Here is a 19586-nt window from a genome sequence, read left to right as displayed (position 1 = left end):
AACCACCTCTGCAAACAAAGCAAAACCAAGCGGGAAAAAGCAACCAATCAGAAACCGAATCTATGTGACGTCGCGCCATAATTTCAGCGGTAATACGTGGTTACGTGGGCTCACTTTGTTCGATGTTTGATCAAACATTGTTTGCCCGTTTAGCCACTCCATGTTGTGTGCGACAAACACGATGTTGGACGAAAGTGTTTGATCGTTTAGCCGGGGCTTTACTTCTATGCAATACATATAGGTTCCCGCTACCTTGATAATCCTGCATCCCGCCCTCTCGTCTCCTGCGCAACCTTATTTCTAGCTTCCCGCCCCTGTCCCTCTCACTATATTGGCGGGCGATGAAAATTCCAGCAGAACGCCTTACCCCGGAGTGACAATTATTTTGGCGCTTCCCAGTCTACCAAACATAAAAGAGAAAACAATCTAGAAAATTCATTTTCGGCGTTCTTTCTCAACTCTACAACGCAATTTTGATAAATTTTATGACCCAGAACGGAGGTTTCTTAGAAAATCATTGATTAAAAATTGCAGCAGAACGCCTTACCCCGGAACAACGATTAAATTAGGGCTTCCCAGTCTACCAAACATAAAAGAGAAAACAGTCTGGAAAAATCATTAGCAGGCTTTCGCGGCTTTCTTTCCCAACTCTAAAACCCTATGTTAGCAATTCATGACCTAGAATGCAGGCTGTTAAGAAAATAACTGGATCCAGGCAAACAACCACTGATATTTGCAATGGGAGGATTAATTGCGTACTCTATTAAGTCAATCCCATATCTTACTCATAAGAACACCTCGCATTATTTATACTTTAATGGTTCAATGCATACATATTTATTAGATAGCTCAACCCTTAAATTAAACTGTCCTCTCCAACAAATATACAAGTTGGTCGTGTATTTTGCTACCCTGCTAGATGTGTTTATTAGTTTGCTGGAAAAATGTACACTGCAATTTGGCAACATGTATTCAGTAGCACCTTTGCGGTCTATTCGCTGAACAGTTAGTTTCTTTGGAAGTATGCATAGTTATCCAATTCTGTGGAGCATATTCAAAGATAACTACTTGTCTGTGTTTAAAAACAGACTATTGTCTGTGTTATAAATAGTGTCCCCAATTAGTTTTATTAAGCTAAATACCATTGACACTTAAATAAAAAAGTTTTTCGTTCAGCATAATTAATTCGTGTCGCCCTTCTTTGTTCTCTATTCACTTTTTGATTGGTCAGTTAATTTTGTTCCAAGTGGACCGTTTCAAATAGTCGAACGGTAAGTAAGAATGCCTCGTGTTATCACTTAACATTTAACAAGGCAACCAAGCAAAGGAGCTTGTAGCGTTAACATATCCAATCACATCTACAACGGTAAGCTACTTGCTTCAGTTTTAAAATTCATTAAATTGAACTACTAATATTATGATGGTGACGCCTTTCCTCTTTTTGTTATTTTCAATTTTGCACTTCAGTTTTTAGTTTAATCGTTAAAACCGCTTGTCGGTTGGTTTCATGATCTCGTGCTATTTGGGTGCTGCCCGGTCTCGACGACATTTTGTTTCAATGAGTCGAGGCGCTCAAAAGTCATTCCCGTCTAGCTATATATAGGTTAAATTTTAATATTTTGCAGATTTATCTTTTAACTTTTGAAAGCAAGTTGCAAGCCAATGTTGACGACAGTCTGAGACATTTTGCGGCAAGGGTCGAGAAATTATTTCGCTTTTATTCTTAATAACTTAGGTAGGCCTTTATGTCAAACAACTGAAGTCACTGCATACTTTCAGTTTCCCGCTTCTATTTGCTATTTCTATTGCAATATATTACGAAATAGTGCAACATTTTCCCCCTTTCCCCCGGTTCCCAACATCTTGAGAATCCTGCATCCCGCCTCTCCTCTCCCGCGCAACGTTATTTCTAGGTTCCCGCCCATGTCCCTCTCACTATATTGGCGGGCGATAAAAATTCCAGCAGAACGGTTTACCCTAAAAAGACAATTAACTTGGCGCTTCCCAGTCTAAAAAACATAAAAGAGAAAACAATCTAGAAAATTCATTTTCGCCGTTCTTTCTCAACTCTACAACGCAATCTTGATAACTTATATGACCCAGAACGGAGGTTTCTTAGAAAATCATCGATTAAAAATTCCAGAAGAACGCCTTACCCCGGAGCAACGATTTAATTGGGGCTTCCCAGTCTACCAAACATAAAAGAGAAAACAGTCTGGAAAAATCACTAGCAGGCTTTCGCTTTCTTTCCCAACTCTAAAACCCTATGTTAGCAATGCATGACCTAGAATGCAGGCTGTTAAGAAAATAACTGGATCCAGGCGAACAACCACTGATATTTGCAATGGGAGGATTAATTGCGTACTCTATTAAGTCAATCCCATTATCTTGCTCATAAGAACACCTCGCATTATTTATACTTTAATGGTTCAATGCATACATATTTATTAGATAGCTCAACCCTTTAATTAAACTGTCCTCTCCAACAAATATACAAGTTGGTCGTGTATTTTGCTACCCTGCTAGATCTGTTTATTAGTTTGCTGGAAAAATGTACACTGCAATTTGGCAACATGTCTTCAGTAGTAACTTCGCGGTCTATTCGCTGAACAGTTAGTTGCTTAGGAAGTATGCATAGTTATCCCATTCTGTGGAGCATATTCAAAGATAACTACTTGTCTGTGTTTAAAAACAGACTATTGTCTGTGTTATAAATAGTGTCCCCAATTCGTTTTATTAAGCTAAATACCATTGACACTAAAATGAAAAGGTCTTTCGTTCAGCATAATCAATTCGTGTCGCCCTTCTTTGTTTTCTATTCACTTTTTGATTGGTTAATTTTGTTCCAAGTGACCCGTTTCAAATAGTCGCACGGTAAGTAAGAATGTCTCGTGTTATCACTTAACATTTAACAAGGCAACCAAGCAAAGGAGCTTGTAGCGTTAACATTTCCAATCACATCTACAACGGTAGGTTACTTGCTTCAGTTTTAAAATTCGTTAAATTGAACTATTAGTATTATGATGGTGACGCCTTTCCTCTTTTTGTTATTTTCAATTTTGCATTTCAGTTTTTAGTCTAATCGTTAAAACGGGTTGTCGGTTGGTTTCATAATCTCGTGCTGGGTGCTGCCCGGCCTCGACGACATTTTTTTTCAATGAGTCGAGGCTCAAAAGTCATTCCCGTTTAGCTATATATCCCGGCCTGACCAATCGATGAAACCGATAATCGATGATAATCGATACCAATTAATCGATTGATTTTGGAAATCGATGACGGAAAATTTTGTGATTTTTAATTTCATCGATTTTCATCGACTGTCATCGATCGTTTTTTTGGTTTTATTTAATATGGGTGTTATTACATCAACTCAGTGGCTCTGAAAAGTTACCAATACCTCATTTGTCATTTGCGTGACATACTGTTAAGTTGTTCTGTTATGTGCAGGTACAATATGACGTACGCTCGTACGCTCAGTTCTCCGGGTCAGCTCAGTCGTTTTAGGATTGCTAAAATCTATTTCTGGATATCCTGGAGAAATGTCCTCAGATGCCCAAGTACACCGCAAGATATCGATAACAATCGATGGCAATCGATGTAATTAAGGAAATTTTATTTGTGACTATTGATTGGTCATCGATTGGCCGATGCCAATCGATATCAATTAACTAACCATCATCGACTGATATCGATTGATTTCCGATCATGGATTTTCATCGATTGGTCAGGCCGGGTATATATAGGTTAAATTTTAATCTTTTTGCAGATTTACCTTTTAACTTTTGAAAGCAAGTTGCAAGCCAATGATGACGACAGTCCGAGACATTTTGCGGCAAGGGTCGAGAAATGATCTCGCTTTAATTTATTCTCAACAAGAACATTGAGAAGCTTGAGAAGCTTAAAATCGGGCGCTTTGCCTTGAAAGGCAGGGTTCAGTACAGCAGAAACCACGAAGCAGTTACTAAGTTAAGCACTCATCCGACTGGTGTGTAAGTCACAGGGCTTGCATGAGCTGTAGTGTGCATAAATAATATTAGAACGTTGTCGGTTGCATAACTTAAAATGATGGTTTCAATATTTTAACAAAAAAACGATTAAGTACGTTTTAAGATTAAAGTGCAGTGTATTGGTAATATAGGTGCGGTTCCTGAAGGTCGCTTTCGGTTTTTCCAGGCTTCACTTGTGGGAGTACACAACTTTACGGGAAACTATTATGTAAACTTTTGTGGAATTTTTTACTTATGTATACGGCTTATCTACTGGGAATTTTACCACTAACAAATCTTTTAAATCGTGGGAAAAAATTATATTTAAATGGCAGACGGACACAAACCCCGTGACATCCTAGTGTTTTTGATGGGGGTCAACTTGATGGTTCCATTTTTTTCTTCTCCCACTGTTGGTGTTGTTGGTGTATATACTTAAAAGGTTAAGGAATGTCTTCGTCTGTTCTTATATTTATTCATCTTTTTTTTTTTAAAAATTTTTTCTCCGGGTCTCTAACTTTAACTACTACTATAAACGACTACCCCTTACTTTCACTTTTCTCTCTTCTTTTCAAAAAATACTTACATCGTCGTGGGTCGTGTGGCCCGTCACCTTTATTTACATACTCCCCCAAATTAAAAGTCTAAAAAGTCAGGCATAATCGATTAAAATCGGCAATATTATTCCGTAGGGTCGTGAGGCCCGTCACCTTATTTACGTTGACTTTGATTTCTGGACGGGCCCCGTTCTACCTCGTGCGAGCAATAAAAACGACTGCACTCAACAACGTCAAGTAGTGGAAGAAAGAAATATGCACAAATCATGCATCATCCCGTTGTTTTAGTAGGGGTTTGCAGAACGACATGTGCTTATGAAACTTCCACGCTAAAAACTAGATGCTCAAGTATACGTCGAAAAACAAAGTCATTTCTGTTTATTTTTCGTACAGCGCTACACCGCGCTCACCTGACTCTCCGCCGCGCTCCCCCCCCCGCCTCCCTTTGCTTTCAGGCGTGTCTCAGTGGGTCTTATTTAACGTGTATAGTGTATCCAACTCGCCGCCGAACTAATACTACTAATTTTCCCCATTCGTAAAAAATTTTATTTTACATTTTTTTTTTTTCTTTTCGTAAAAAATTCTACTTTCTCTATCTAATCCGTTACTAATTTTTTTTACACTTACAATCATCATCTAAAAAAATGGCGGAGTCAGGCTCAAAAATACAATACACCCCATCTATAAGCTTTTTCTAAAAAAAAAAAATGCGTGACTCATGAGTTACCTTTTTCATTTAAAAATAACTTTAACTTGTCATAGTGCTCCTGTGTATCATACAGTTGGGGCCCAGTTCTCGGCCACTTTGTGTTTAACGCGTTTTTTCACACTCCAGTTGAATCAAAAAAAAAGGTATTTCCTTCAACGTAGACTGATTCATTGTTTGTATCTTGAGTTTGATCGTCATTCGTTAGAAAGCTCAACGTCGAGTTTACGCGGAGGTAGGTGAATTTGCATTCCCAAAAAATTTTTGTTTACGGCTCCAATGTGTAGTTTCGTATTTTTCGCCCCCACCATCGAGTATTGGCATGTGAAACGTAGAATAATTCACTTTCTTTTAGTATTCTTACGTTGTTTTTTTGGTCTTTTTTTTTTTCTGCGCCGCCACCCTGCTCGCTTCACAGCTTAGCGCTTGGTTTTTAAATTTTCTCTGTCGAGAAAATAATATTGCTGACTCTTTTTTCTTTCTACTTTTCCTATTATGCACGGGTCACACATCGTTTTGCCAACCTGCACATAGGCAACTAGGCGCGTTAAAATCCTTCTTTTCTAAAGTAAAAACATCATAAAAATAATTTGGGATCGATATAGTATAAATAGGTTTACAGAGTGATTTTATGACTGTGAAAATTAATTGAGCATTTTTTACAGATAATTACGGACAAGCTTTTTAGTGGCCGAGAACTGGGCCAAGGTTGCCGAGAACTGGGCCCAAAATGGAGCTTTTATTTTTATTATTGCTCGGGCAATTATTTTTGACCGGTCGATAGCTTTACACCAAAAGCTGAATAATGTAGCTAGCTCTGGGAGAAATTTCAAGTTCCTGCAGTTCTTCTGAGGTAAGAAATAAAGTTTACGTCAAGTGGCCGAGAACTGGGCCAAGGTGGCCGAGAACTGGGCCCACAAATGGAGCTTTTATTTTTATTATTGCTCGGGCAAATTAATTTTTGACCGGTCGATAGCTTTACAACAAAAAGCTGAATAATGTAGCTAGCTCTGGGAGAAATTTCAAGTTCCTGCAGTTCTTCTGAGGTAAGAAATACAAGTTTACGTCAAAAGTGGCCGAGAACTGGGCCAAGGTGGCCGAGAACTGGGCCCACAAATGGAGCTTTTATTTTTATTATTGCTCGGGCAAATTAATTTTTGACCGGTCGATAGCTTTACACCAAAAAGCTGAATAATGTAGCTAGCTCTGGGAGAAATTTTAAGTTCCTGCGATTCTTCTGAGGTAAGAAATACAAGTTTACGTCAAAAGTGGCCGAGAACTGGGCCCCATACTGTACTTTGCCCCGTAAGCTTTTTTCTCTGTCCTTCCGCCGAAGCAAAAAAACACAACCTGATTACACATTAACCCAAAAGTCGACCAAGTGTGCCTGCAACGATTTCCTGTCAAAACTAAAATGAAAACCATTGCGGTATGCGTCACCCGTAGCGGTTTTGTAGCAACCCCGAGCTATCCCCGTCTTTTTGGCCGCGCCAGGAGACTACGCTCTAGGACGACCAAAGGGTAAACCTTAAATCGGCCACGCCCGATTAATAACTTAGATAGGCGTTTATGTCAAACAAGTCACTGCATACTTTGCTTAGCTAAAGATCGATTTGTTTCCAATGAATTCGATAATAATTGAATACCATGCACCAAAATGCCTTCGGAGCTCAAAATGTACGAGTTTCTTCGTTTTGCGTGAGGAAAAGAAGCCCGCATAATAATGCAGAATGACTCAAAGAAACTAATTCAACTGACTGAAAAGCATGTTTTTTTTTGGTGCCAATTGCAAAAGCAGTTGTATTTTTTTAAACTTTGGTAATAAAGCATCTGCTGTTGTTGGCAATCAAAGTTTTTCGCATGAAACCATGGTCTGGGGTTCTTGGTTGTTTTTGCGTGTCATGAGTGCTCGCTCGTTTTCAGCTTGTAATTTTGCGGGCGATTGCGATGCCCATTTTAATTATCCTTCTCATGTAATTCAAGGAAAAGAGTTGCTTTTATTTCCCTAGCAATTTGTCGATGCATTATTCAATATTGATAATGCTTGCCAGGTTTCTTTGCTTGCAAAGTCACAAAATTATGAAATGTTTTCATTGCTGACTGCTCCAGGTGCACTAAGCATGAAAGAATAGAATACAACATGATAGAAATCTGATTGTTTTGCGTATAGAAAGCTGTAGAGGAGAACGAACCAACCGATTATCTAACTCCTGAAGCGGATAGCTGTTCCATATGTTCATTTCTAAGCCTTCAACTACTATGTTTCGCGTGTTGCATGTAGAAAATGTTGGCCCGTTTGTTTGGGCGATTGTAATTTCGAGCAGAATGCCTCCGCTGAATAAATTTATCCGTCTTCGAAACATCGTCTGTCTACGAAACATGAATTAAAGACAAACAATAAAAAAGTCGGCTTTCTTTCACAACTCTACAACGCAATCTTGTTAACTTATGACCCAGAACAGAGATTTCTTAGAAAATCACTGAACTCAGACAACAGATCACTGATTTTTACCAACGCGAAGAATTAATTACTTCCTTTAATTTTATTCTTGTAAAGTCCCATTATCTTTTAATACGAACAGCTCAAATGATTTAAAATAGACTCTCTCAATGCATGACATTTTGACATTTTAAGCTCGTGTAACGATTTTGTCCTCCCTTTAGTGTTCTCGGGAATTGAATGCCGATTCCCTCTATGGCGCGCGCCTACAGGGAATCATGGTACAGTTAAATCCCGCGAACTCGAACCTTCAAGGGAAATCGAAAAAGGTTCGAGATATTGTAATTGGGAGTTCGAGTTACCGAGGGTAAATAAGAAAGAAAACAGTTTCGAGGGGAATAAGAAAAGGTTTGAGTTAGCGGGAAGTTCGAGTTATTGAGGGTTCGAGTTATCGGGATTTTTATCGTTGCTAAGTCTCGCGCATGGTTTGATGAATTCAACTACCATGATTCCCTGCAGGCGCGCGCCCATAGAGAGAATCCAGCTCATTCGAAACTTCGAAGAAACGAGAAAATGTCGCCATTTTGTAGACGACCTAAAGCCACTGCACACTAATGCATGGCTGATAGCCAATCAGATTGCAGCATTTGCATTTGTGAACTTTAAGTAGAATTCTACTAATGTTTAATAGATTGCAGCATTTGCATTTGTATACTTTTAGTAGAATTCTACTAATATTTAATAGTTTAAGACGGAATTTGCCAGGACTTCGAGTATTAATTGGACAAAATTATGTACCAAAGTTTTTTACATCTTATTGCAAACTTCTGTGTTACTGTTTCAAAAATCTTATCAAAAGAAGTCATTTCTATCAACACCAAGCATCGACAAATTTTGAAGTTCCACTGACGATTTTACAAAATAACTACACGTGAGACTTTACCTTTAGTTCACATGGTTCTTGTGAACTTTGTGAACTTTGTGAACTACATGTGATTTTGCATATTTTAGCAGATAAAGGACTACACTTTTCGACTGTGTAGAGTAGAGTTATCACCTAGGTCCCGAAATTGAAATATTCGCTTTCAAATCAAGATCATTTTTCAACCTTCGTTCGATGCCAATCAGTAGTGGCCATTATATCCTTGATTTCGCATTTCCAGATAAATCGAGGGAAAAGTTGCTACTTTCTTAGAAAACTAGAAATGTTTATGAACAAATTGATATCAAAGTTGTCGGTGTTCGATGCGAATGAAATATTTGACAGCGGCTGGAAAAATGCCTATTTTTCTAATTTTTCAGACGTTGCTGCGGGCCCTAAGGGGCAAAATATTTAATGGCTCCTATTGCTGTCAGAAAATCATTTTGAATCAAACCAAATCTGTTTTAGTTCTAGCCTCGGTAAAGTCTTTCAGTTGCCAGAGTTTCAGGCAAAATAACTTTTTGACGCGAATTTGAGTGGTTGTCTTTCAGAAAGACGGCCTCTTAATCATAAATATATAAGTATGTTTTATCTGAGATGGATAGCTGAATCGTTTATTTTCAATATAACTGATTACCGTTCAAAATATCTTTTAGATTTGCCCTGGTGTCATGAAGACCATTTGTGTTGTCGTGCTTGCCGTCCTAATTGTAGCCGTGACGTCAGTTCCGCGAAGAAGTTACGAGGAAAAAGCTAAGAGAGGCCTAGGTGGTATGTCTCGTTTCCAAGAATCTGATTATTTGGTCGTAAATGGTCATGATATAGATGAGATTATAATCAACTGCATACAATATTCTGAATGGTACTGCAACTGACTAAATTTTTACTACCAATCAAAATAACTAAACTCCGGGCTTGAACAAGTACATTCTTGTCCTTGGGTGCTTGCTTGGCTTTAATCTAAAGAAAGCCATTTGGTCCTTACGAGAGAGCAAGGAAAGGAATAATTCATTAAAAGATTAAAATACGTGACTTGTGGATATCGAAGATAAACAAGTTTGGAAAATTCACTAGCTGGACGAACGAGTCGCCTTGTGGACAAAACAAGAAATTTTAATTTGTAAATTCACGGGCGTTTGCCGCCCGGTAAATTGAAAAGGCATTCGTCAGGGCGTTCTTAAAAATTCCAGCTTGCTTTTGTAACTCAACAATGTATTCGGGCGCGTTTTTTACTTCTTCAGTAAAGCTTTTATGTCCAACAAATCTATGAACGCCAGTGATGGTGATAACCCCCGGAGGGGATACTCACGTAGGTTTTGGGTGGGTATGTGCCGCCGTGGTCTTCAAAGTAGCACACCGTTTTAGAAAGAATTTGCAATGAAAATGATACCCCGCTCAAGAAAAAGGTTATTTTTAGCACCTCGTTTTGGCTGCTGAGAATTTGAAACTTTCGTGCGTTGAAATATCATACCTCGTTCTAGAAATCGTCTTTTAAAATGGATACTCTGTTCTAGACCGAGAGCCAAAATTTCGACCCCGTTGGGCGGCACATACCCGGCCCATTTTGGCATTTGGGGGAAGTACCCCCCCCCCCCCCCCCCCGTGATACCTTTTTACTCACTCGCCTGATACATCTTTAATTAATGGGGGAATACCGATCTACTAATCTCATGGTGTGCTATTAACCCTTATTATGCTAAGCCCGAATTATTCCGGGATTTGGAGGAATCGCTATTCAACCATTTGTGACGTCACCAGCTTACACGTCAGCAGATTTTTGTGATGTGCAACTAATAGAGGTTGGATAAATCTTTCCACAGGACTGTCCATTTTGAATATTGACTACATTCTGACAGAGCTAATCGAAAGAAACTTACCAGTTTTCAGTGTAAAAATGGTGTTAAAACAGGCCAATATACCCGTACTTGATCATGGTCCTCTTTTCAGCCTTTTACCAATTGATAAAGATCAAAAATTTTCAGGCCAGAAGAAGGGATTGACAGAGTAGAAGGTAGAGAGAATAAGAAAGCAGGAAAAAACGAAAAGAAACGGAGCAAGGAAAAAAAATCGGAACGGTTCAGCAAAAACAAAAATGGCTTAAACGTATGTGCCAAAGTAAAATATTGTACATTTTTACATGAAAACTTGATCAAAATCTTACTGCAGTGTGAGAAAGTGCACTTCTAGCAAAATTTAGAGAAATTTAGCACCGTAGCGCTAAACAATCAATTTAACGGTTGAAAAATCGTGTTTTTTGGAGTAATTTCAGCATATTACAGCAAGGCGCCCAAAAGTGTGACCACCTTTAATTAATTCACATTCTTTCGTGCAACCACCATCCAATCAGAAGCCAAGGACAGGTTCCAGTTGACTTCTGATTGGATTAAATCTGTATGGAAGAATGTGAATAAATTAAAAGTGGTCACACTTTTGGGCGCCTTGCTGTAATTATAAGGAAACTCTATCATTATCCAGCCTCACCTTTATTAATTTTGTTGACAGAGAAATGCGGTTTGATTAAGCCGCATCGAAAAGATTGTGGTAAGCCAGGAATTACTAAAGAAGAATGTGAAGCTAATGGATGTTGCTATGACAACGTCACCTGGACCAACGCTCCATGGTGTTTTTATCGAGGTAACTGAGGTATGGACATGGGCTCCTGGTATGGATAATTAGAAATCGGATAACCATGAAGCTGTACTGAAAGTCAGGATGATGAATATAATTGCTCTCTGTAAATTTAATTAATACACTAATTCAAAGGAATGCATATGTATAAACTGCAAAGGAACTATTCAGGTCACATGAATGCGCTGTAAATCCCAATACTAGGCGTTGTTTTGTCTTTGCCGTTTGCCGTCTGCCGTTAACGTCATGCTTAACCTCCCTAGTATTGGAAACAAATTGCTTAAAAACCATTGATCGCGGCCAGGAGCCCGCGGCTTATTTACATCTTGGAGAACGAATTTATGCCAATTTGGTGTTGTTCAAGGTTTTTTTTTGTTGACCAGTAAGTGCACACTCATAATTCTAGCATAGTTTACACAAAAACGTAGAAGACTTCTCGTGGCACTGTCCCTTTAAGAAACTCCAGCATTTCCAGGCTTTTAACTTCTAGTCAATTTTGTTGACAGGTTCTTGTGACTTTCCTCATTGGTTTCGTGGAGATTGTGGTTTTGGTAGGCCAGGGATTACTAAAGAAGAATGTGAAGAATTGGGATGTTGTTGGGATGACAGTCTGCGTGGCACTGTGTGGTGTTTTAGGTCACGACGGGGTAAATAGCAAAATGAATATTATTAACTCTTCGTAAAATTAATTAATTATTCAAAATGAATTGAAATATAGACCTTCTTCACGATAGCCGCCATGTTTGTTTTCGGCTTGAAACGGCTTGCGTAGTTGACAAATGCAGTAATCGACCAGTTGTTTTTTCAAATTAACCTCGATAACAAAATCATTATTCCAGAACTTGGCTTCCAAATATGATTTTGGCGCAGGTAGTTCACTATTTCGACGAGCCTATTTTCCGAGAAACGGCATCATCTCAATGTTTGATCAATCAACGCATCTGTAAATTCCTTACTATCTTGTACAAAAGTCTATTTTTCAATGACTATCCAGCCTATATGAGAAACATGTTCTCGTTCCGTTCTACTTCATACAACCTGCGTGGAAACTATATACTGGAAATGCCCAAACCTAGAATACTGTAGAACTACAACTTTTGGTCTCCACTCCTTTACTTATCTGGCAACAAAAGAATGGAATTCTCAACCCAATTTTATAAGGCTGTGCAACTTATCAGACTTCAAAAGGCACATCAGCAAAGCCAATTCATGAAGCATGTAAATGACAATTTTTATAATTAGTTAAGGTCGCGGGGGATACCAACTGCATGCATAAATTCATGAAGGAAAATTTTGCTTGACCTGCATCTTTTAAAACGCTTATTTCTCAGCTGTTATGGGTGCGATTAAGCTCAAATTTTACAGAGACATAAAGAAATGACGAAAGATTGTGAATGTCATCTTTTATTTGGTAGATTGCATTTAACGGCGATGTTATAGCCTCGTTAGTGCCAAATTTGGAAAAACATGATTTTGTGGCAGAGTTTGCGGAACGTTATGGCGGTTTAGGTGCGCAAATTTGAATTCAATGTCTTCTACCTCTTTCTAAAAGCGCTCTTTTAAAATTCCGCTTCTGTTATGACACACTACAGTATTCATAGTTTACCTATCTGCAGTGGCAAGTAATGAAGTTTTGTATCCGCGCTGTATTCTCTGCCACAAAATTGTCGGAAAAGTCCAAACTTTGAGATTTCCGAAGGTGTCCCGACCTAAATACGATCATTTTGCCAAGGAAAGATGTAATTATGGTAATTATATTCCACGCTTTTATGGTGAGAACTATTGTTTATGCCAAATATTTTGTGATTACTCTGAGTTGCAGAAATATTCAAATCTAAATGAAAATAAGCTTAAAGACTTCCTTCAATCTATATGAACGTATATCGCTAAGTGTTGCTTTAAATTGGTTAAATATCAAAGAAACAGGGATTTTTTACAAATCACACGCACGCGCCCATATTTTTGTCCAGTCATAAATATCTCGTAAAGTTGTCGATGTCAGTCGTTGTACTTCGTGCATACACTTTAAATAAATGCATAATGATGAGCCTAAGGTGTCCCCCGCGACCTTAATATAAGTCAATTTTGAATATGTAAATAGTAATTTTTATTTTAATCTTTTGTTATCAAATATTTCGTTCTCGGAAATATTAGCTTGTCAAGCTACTCTAAATTCGAGTTTAACTCTTTCACTGCTAAAGTCGACTTTTCTCGACATTTGGAGGAGCAGTCAATGAACCACTTGTAACGTCATCAATTTGAAAGTCAGCAGATTTTAGTGATAAAAAGGTTTACCTTTTCAAAGAACTATTCATTTTGCGTATCGGTCGCATCCTGACAGAGCTAATCGAGAAAAAGTCAATCACTTTTTAGCGCAAAATCGGTGCTTAAACAGGCCAAAACACCTGTAAAAGATCGAGGTCCTCTTTTCAGGGTTTACCAATGTTTTAATCAAAACTTTTTTGGTCTAAAGGAAGGACGGATACAGTAGAAAGAAGTGGAAATAACAAAGCCAAGAGAAACGAAAGGAAAAGGAGCAAGAAAAAAAATGGAAACGATTTCGCAAAAAAAAAAAAAAAAAAAAAAAAAAAACATTTTTTAATGGAATCTTCATCAAAATCTTGCTGCATTGTGGAAAAATGCTTTTTAAGCAAAGTTAAAGGAAATTCAGGATCGTAGCATCAAAAATTCAGTTTAACGGTAGAAAAAAACCCTGTTTTTGGATAAATTTAGCACTGAAAGGGTTAAAGGAGAAGTTCACTCCAGAATGGCCATTTATTTTCTTTACGCCAATAAACAGTTTATACAAAGATATGTTATTCACCAAAATTTTAGCCCCCAATGTGCGCTATAACCCTACGAAATCTTATCCAAAACTCGACAACTGGACGCCGCCATCTTGGAGCTGGTAATGTATGCGTGACGTCAAAGAGCTCAGCCTAAAGTTTTGTGGGAAAATTTAAATACTCTAAACTTCTTGTTTCTTCGAAGTGGCTTTTGTTTGACAAAATGCCTCTTTGTGCAGCTCTATTTTGCTCAAACAGAGCTCCAAGAAATACAAAAAACAAGGAGTTTCGACTCTGATTAAAATTTCCCCGTCAAACTTCAGGCTGAGCTCTTTGACGTCACGCATATATTACCAGCTCCAAGATGGCGGCGTTCAGTTGTCGAGTTTTGGGAAAGATTTCGCAGGGTTATAGCGAACGTTGGAGGCTGAAATTTTGGTGAATAACATATCTTTGTGTAAACTTTTTATTGGCGTAAAGAAAATAAATGGCCATTCTGGAGTGAACTTCTCCTTTAAATAAAGTTTTATTATTATTATTATTATTAGCGGACAACGTTGCTTATTTGCAGCATAATATGAAAACCATCATGGCGGTTATCGTGAATATGTTCTATTGAGGTCACATGAATGCGCTCTAAATCCCAATACTAGGCGTTGTGTAATTTTAATACAGAATAGGAGTCTGTAATTTAAATGTAAGATATCAAACATGAAGGGGCCATTTTTCTTCAATTCAAAGAGGGGTATGGAGGCCATATCTGGGGGATAGGTTGGAGCAGCATTTTTTCAGCATAATTACGAGCATTTACTGTCGAGAATAATTTGGAGCAGGATAGTCCGCTTTTTAGGGCGACGCCAAGGAGCAAAACACTCAATTCTTGGAGCATAATGGGTCGACCCCCACATTCTCGATCCAACTTGCCTGATATGCCGTCGAAGCGTACCAAAAAGGTGCGATTATAGAAGCTCCCCCAGGGGTTTCAGGGAACAAAGGAACACAGGGGAATTTTTTTGGGGAGCAAGGAAACATGGATCCCCCACTCCCCCTTTGCGAGGCCCTTATTATAGACATGGATGATATAAATATTAAGTGTTGAATAATATATTTTTGTTCTATTTCAGATGTGTCGTCATGAAAGACGGAGGAGCCGGGATCTTGCAGCAAGTTATTTCATTTAATAGTGCAGTAGTGCGTTAATGCTAACTTATCTATACCCCTCGTTGAAACGTTCAAGGTGTAGTAGTGTGCTTGAAGGGGCTACGGCACGGGGATTTCGCGGATTTTTGGTCTTAAGTGCTCTGAAAGTAGTGGTACGCAACTTTACCCATGAAAAACATTATCTTTGAACATCTAAAGCTACGGCTATTAATATCAATTTTTTTAAAGACGCGCGAAAACAATTTGAAAAGTTAAGCCTTAATTTCTCAAATTGCAATCCATTTCCATCCGAGTTTTCCGCAGCCAAAGACGCTTGTTCACAGTTTCATTTTTCATATATAGCAAATATCTTTTTTAAAAAATGAACCACTATTTTAAGGTTTTCTATGACACAATAAAAAATTTTGGCGGTTCAAAAATAATAATAAAAATAATAATAATAATAATAATAATAATAATAAAATACGAATTTTTAAACAGGATGACCCTTCAGTACATGAGTACTGTTATCAAAGGGGTCCTGTAAAAAGAAAAATATATAACAATATAAAAATAAATCATATAAAAGAATAAAAAGTTAAAAAGTTAAAAATCTATTAAATTATGCTTACCTAACCTATAAAAGTAATTCGTTTAAAGACTGCCTAAATAAAACCCTGCTGCTAGTTTGCCTAGTTTTTAAAGGTAAAGAATTAAAAATATTTGCACCAGAGAAATAAAAACTTTTTCGTGCAAATTCAAGTTTCACTTTAGGTAGAACAACAGTGGCTCTACAGTTCCTCGTATCACGATTATGAGTTAAAAAATTAAAATAGTTTTTAAAAGGGGTGCAAACGTTGCCTTGTAGGCAGTCAAAAACAAAATTACAGGCTTTTCTCATTAGAGTGTTCTCGACTGTGGGTAGGCGGAGTTCACAAGTGAGACATGTAGTATTTGGCAGAATGGTCCTGTGACTTCGTTGTTCCAGGTCTCTGATTTTGCGCTTGCGTGTTTCTGACCAACCAAGCGTACTTTGACCACAGTAAGTGAAAATGGGCATGATCATTGTCCTGTAGATGCGTTCAGCGCTAAAGACATCAATGTTAGAACGGATTCGTCGTAATAAGTTTACTCTCCCAGCTGCTTTTTTGTACGTTTTGAAAAAGTGCGTGTCAAGATTTAGTGTGGGATCTAGATGAACGCCGAGGTATTTGTAGGTTGTTGTCGTGTTTATGCGGCATCCGTTTACCGTCAAGTTTAATTCTTTGCCATCGAAACAATTTAATCTTTTCGCTGTTCCAAACAACATAACTTCAGTTTTTCCTTTTTTAAGATTGATGATAAGTTCATTGTCTCTAAACCAGTCAGTGAGACTTTTGATGTCTTCACCGAGATTATGTTGTATAGCATCCAAGTCTTTCGAGGAGGTGAAAATAACTGTGTCGTCTGCGTAGGTGATAATTTTGGAGTAACGAAGCGGCTGATGGACGTCATTAAAGTGAATCAAGAACAATAGCGGACCTAGAATACTTCCTTGGGGAACACCTGTGAAAACAGGATTAGGTTCAGACAGCACTCCTTTAAATTGGACGAGCTGCTTCCGGAGAAACAGATAATCCGTAAACCAGTTCAGTTCATTGTCCTGTATGCCATAACAAGACAGTTTTTCTAATAAAACTGAGTGGCTGATGGTGTCAAACGCCTTTGTTAAGTCAATGAACACAGCTCCTGTAGCTTTCCCGCCATCTGCTTCTTTCCGGATTAAGTCTGTAAACAGAGTTACCGCCAATTCAGTTGAGCGATTAGATCTAAAACCAAACTGGTGTTCGGAAATAAGGCCGTTGCGTTCAAGATGTGTCACTACTTGCTTATAAACAGCTCTCTCCAAAATCTTTGACAGAGTAGGGAGAATTGAAATTGGTCTGTAGTTGTCTATTTCTGCCGTAGAACCAGACTTGAACAGAGGGATCACCTTGGCCACTTTCCAATCGGTTGGAACAACTCCAGTTGCGAGGGATAAGTTAATGATAAAAGTTAAAGGCTTTGTGATGACTTCTGCGGCATCTTTAAGTAATCCAGGGGGCAGATTATCTAGACCAGTTGCTTTCTTTCGTTTAAGTTTTTTCAGCTCCCTCAGAATATCTGCTTCTTTCACAGCTCTGAAAAGGAATTTCTCTTTGCTAAGAGGGGGTTTCGTTCCGTTAGGTTTGCACCAAACAAAGTCACGAAGCAAAAACGACTTTCTTTTCAAATTGATGGCAGCGTTAGTAAAAAAGTCTCAAAAACCATTTGAGATGAATTTCTTATCGGTAGACTTCGTTCCATTTATCTGAAACGCTGATCCTTGTTCTGATGGTAGTTTCGTTGGATACAGCTTTTTAATGGCACACCAGAATTTATCAGGAGAGTCGACACTATCTCTTAGAATATCTTGATGATATTTGCTCTTGCATTTTTTAATAAGGCCTGTTACTCTGTTACGCTGTCGCTTGTACGATGACCAGTCCAATTCACAGTTAGTCCTGCGAGCTTTCCTAAGTAAACCATCCCTCAAGTTCATCTCCCGTTTGACCTCTTGAGTCAACCATGGGCAGAGTCTCCCTTTGACCTTCTTTTCAATGAGCGGCGCATGTTTGTCGATACACTGTTGTAAAATGTTCTTTAAAACACACCAGGCAGTGTTGACACAGGACGATGAAAAGACTTGCACAAAGTTCATGGAATTAAGCTCTTCGCAAAATAATTTCGCATCGTAGTAAATCTGGTAAAATACGTGACAAAACCCCTTTAATAGCACAACTGATTATTATCATGACTGTCAAAATCAGAATATAATCTTTAAACGTTAGACTTACGTAGATGCTCGGTGTTGCCTGTAAGTGCAGTGCGTATTTCAGACAGGCAGCTTATGAGAAATTCGTTTGAATTTCGAGGAGCAACAATTTCTACATTTATATATATAAATTGAAGTACAGCGTAAATGTTCATGAATAAACACCGTTGATTTGGGACTTAAGAAATTGGAGTGTGTTTACTCAGTTTATCAAGTGTGTGAATGCGGTACGTAAAGTTAAAAAGTGAGAAGATCGAATTAGCGTTTCCATCTACGAGAAAGGACATACAACTAGTGTGAAACGAAGTGTTCTTTTCTTCAACAAAGAAAATATTTGTCGGTTTTCAGAAATTGTGTCAGACTTGTGGTTTGTCCACACCAGGGGGGGGGGGGGGGGAAGAAAGTCGGCACTTTTCTTTGAATACATAGCAGTGCCTGGAAACGGTGCGAGTCTATGTCAATCAAGCCGTTGCTAAGAAAGACGTCACACCAAAGTTTTGTTTTCTCAGAAAGATTTAAATATCAATGACTGCGTGCGTGTGAAATGCGAACAGTCGCGGTGCTTGCGTTTGATGTTTTACACCTAATGTCTCAAGCCACTGAGAATGTTTTGGCGGCCTGGAATAACAAGCGAAAAATTTGTCACGGTTGAAATTTGACAACCAAAAAATGGGAAATAATTTCAGAACCATTGGAGTTATTTTTAATTAGTATAATTCACAAGCCTTACTTTTGCCAGACTGGTCACCGTTATCACTGTTAGCTACTGTTTGTTGTTTTGATGTCCGGAAGACTTCAAAGAAGCAATCAAAATGTAAATAGCTATTGTGTTTTGTGCACGGTCAAGACCAAATCATGCGAACTAAACAATGAACTTTGTCGAGCTATTCACTACGCCCTTAGCAACCATTCGATAGCTACTGCGTAGTCTCGGTTGCCCGGCACCGCTATGATTACTTTTTGAGTCGTGTAACAAAGGAAGTTTCTTCCCCCCCCCCCCCCCTGGTCCACAACAATTTAGTTACTTTTCTTTTTCTGTTGACGTAGTAACGTGACAGGATCCTGCAAAGGGCGTATTCACATACCGTAAAATCCCAATTATAAGCGGCTAAGGCCCATCTACCTGTATAGAAAAAATACATCCGGATATAAGCCCCCGTCTCCCAATATTGTTCCAAATAATTATTACAGTCAACTCTCGTTATAGCGGACACGCTCGGGGCGTCGTTTATTGTCCGCTATAGCGAGAGTCCGTTATAGCGGGAGTCATTTCCAGTCAAACCTTATTCGTCGGGGATCTGGATTTTGTCCGTAATAGCGAGTGTCCGCAATAGCGGGGTGTCCGCAAGGCGAGAGTTGACTGTAAAATGAATTTGATTTATTTTGATGTTTTTAAGCTAAATTCAAAACCAGTAATGAAAAACGTATTTCGATCAACACTGCGGTAGCTTCCTCTTGAAAGATTTTTCATTCCGCCTAAAAGCCCCCCCCCCCCCATTTATAAGTCCACCCAAAACCCTTTCTAAGTTATATATTAAAGGGACCGTGTCACGGATTTTAGCCAAGCTTAGGCATAGGAAATGACCAT

General features: G+C 38.5%; 1 protein-coding gene across 2 annotated transcripts; it reads left to right on the top strand.

The window, feature by feature from the left end:
* The first annotated feature begins 1293 nt into the window (after positions 1–1293).
* Positions 1294–18416, top strand: LOC144646249 (putative gastrointestinal growth factor xP1). 2 transcript variants are annotated; one of them, XM_078505793.1, is made up of 5 exons: positions 1294–1366; positions 9268–9382; positions 11114–11245; positions 11746–11886; positions 15150–18416. In XM_078505793.1, the coding sequence occupies exons 2-5, from the start codon at positions 9283–9285 to the stop codon at positions 15161–15163; spliced, it is 387 nt and encodes a 128-aa protein (XP_078361919.1). In that variant the 5' UTR covers positions 1294–1366; positions 9268–9282; the 3' UTR covers positions 15164–18416. The 2 variants fall into 2 exon arrangements, with proteins under 2 accessions (XP_078361919.1, XP_078361918.1); XM_078505792.1 differs by lacking the exon at positions 1294–1366 and adding an exon at positions 2862–2969.
* Positions 18417–19586: the final 1170 nt, after the last annotated feature.

Source organism: Oculina patagonica, chromosome 3, assembly GCF_052425735.1.
Source record: "Oculina patagonica isolate OP01 chromosome 3, crgOcupat, whole genome shotgun sequence".
Taxonomy (NCBI): Eukaryota; Metazoa; Cnidaria; class Anthozoa; order Scleractinia; family Oculinidae; genus Oculina; species Oculina patagonica.
The sequence above is the reverse complement of the archived record's forward strand: the minus strand, read 5'-3'. Positions and strand labels throughout refer to the sequence as shown.

What these genes read in the sequence shown, in the direction of transcription:
- LOC144646249 (XM_078505793.1), top strand. Translation starts at nt 9,283, where the DNA reads ATGAAGACCATTTGTGTTGTCGTGCTTGCCGTCCTAATTGTAGCCGTG. An exon ending in AGCTAAGAGAGGCCTAGGTG is followed by an intron (nt 9,383 to 11,113) that starts GTATGTCTCGTT and finishes TTTTGTTGACAG; the next exon opens with AGAAATGCGGTTTGATTAAG. An exon ending in TCCATGGTGTTTTTATCGAG is followed by an intron (nt 11,246 to 11,745) that starts GTAACTGAGGTA and finishes TTTTGTTGACAG; the next exon opens with GTTCTTGTGACTTTCCTCAT.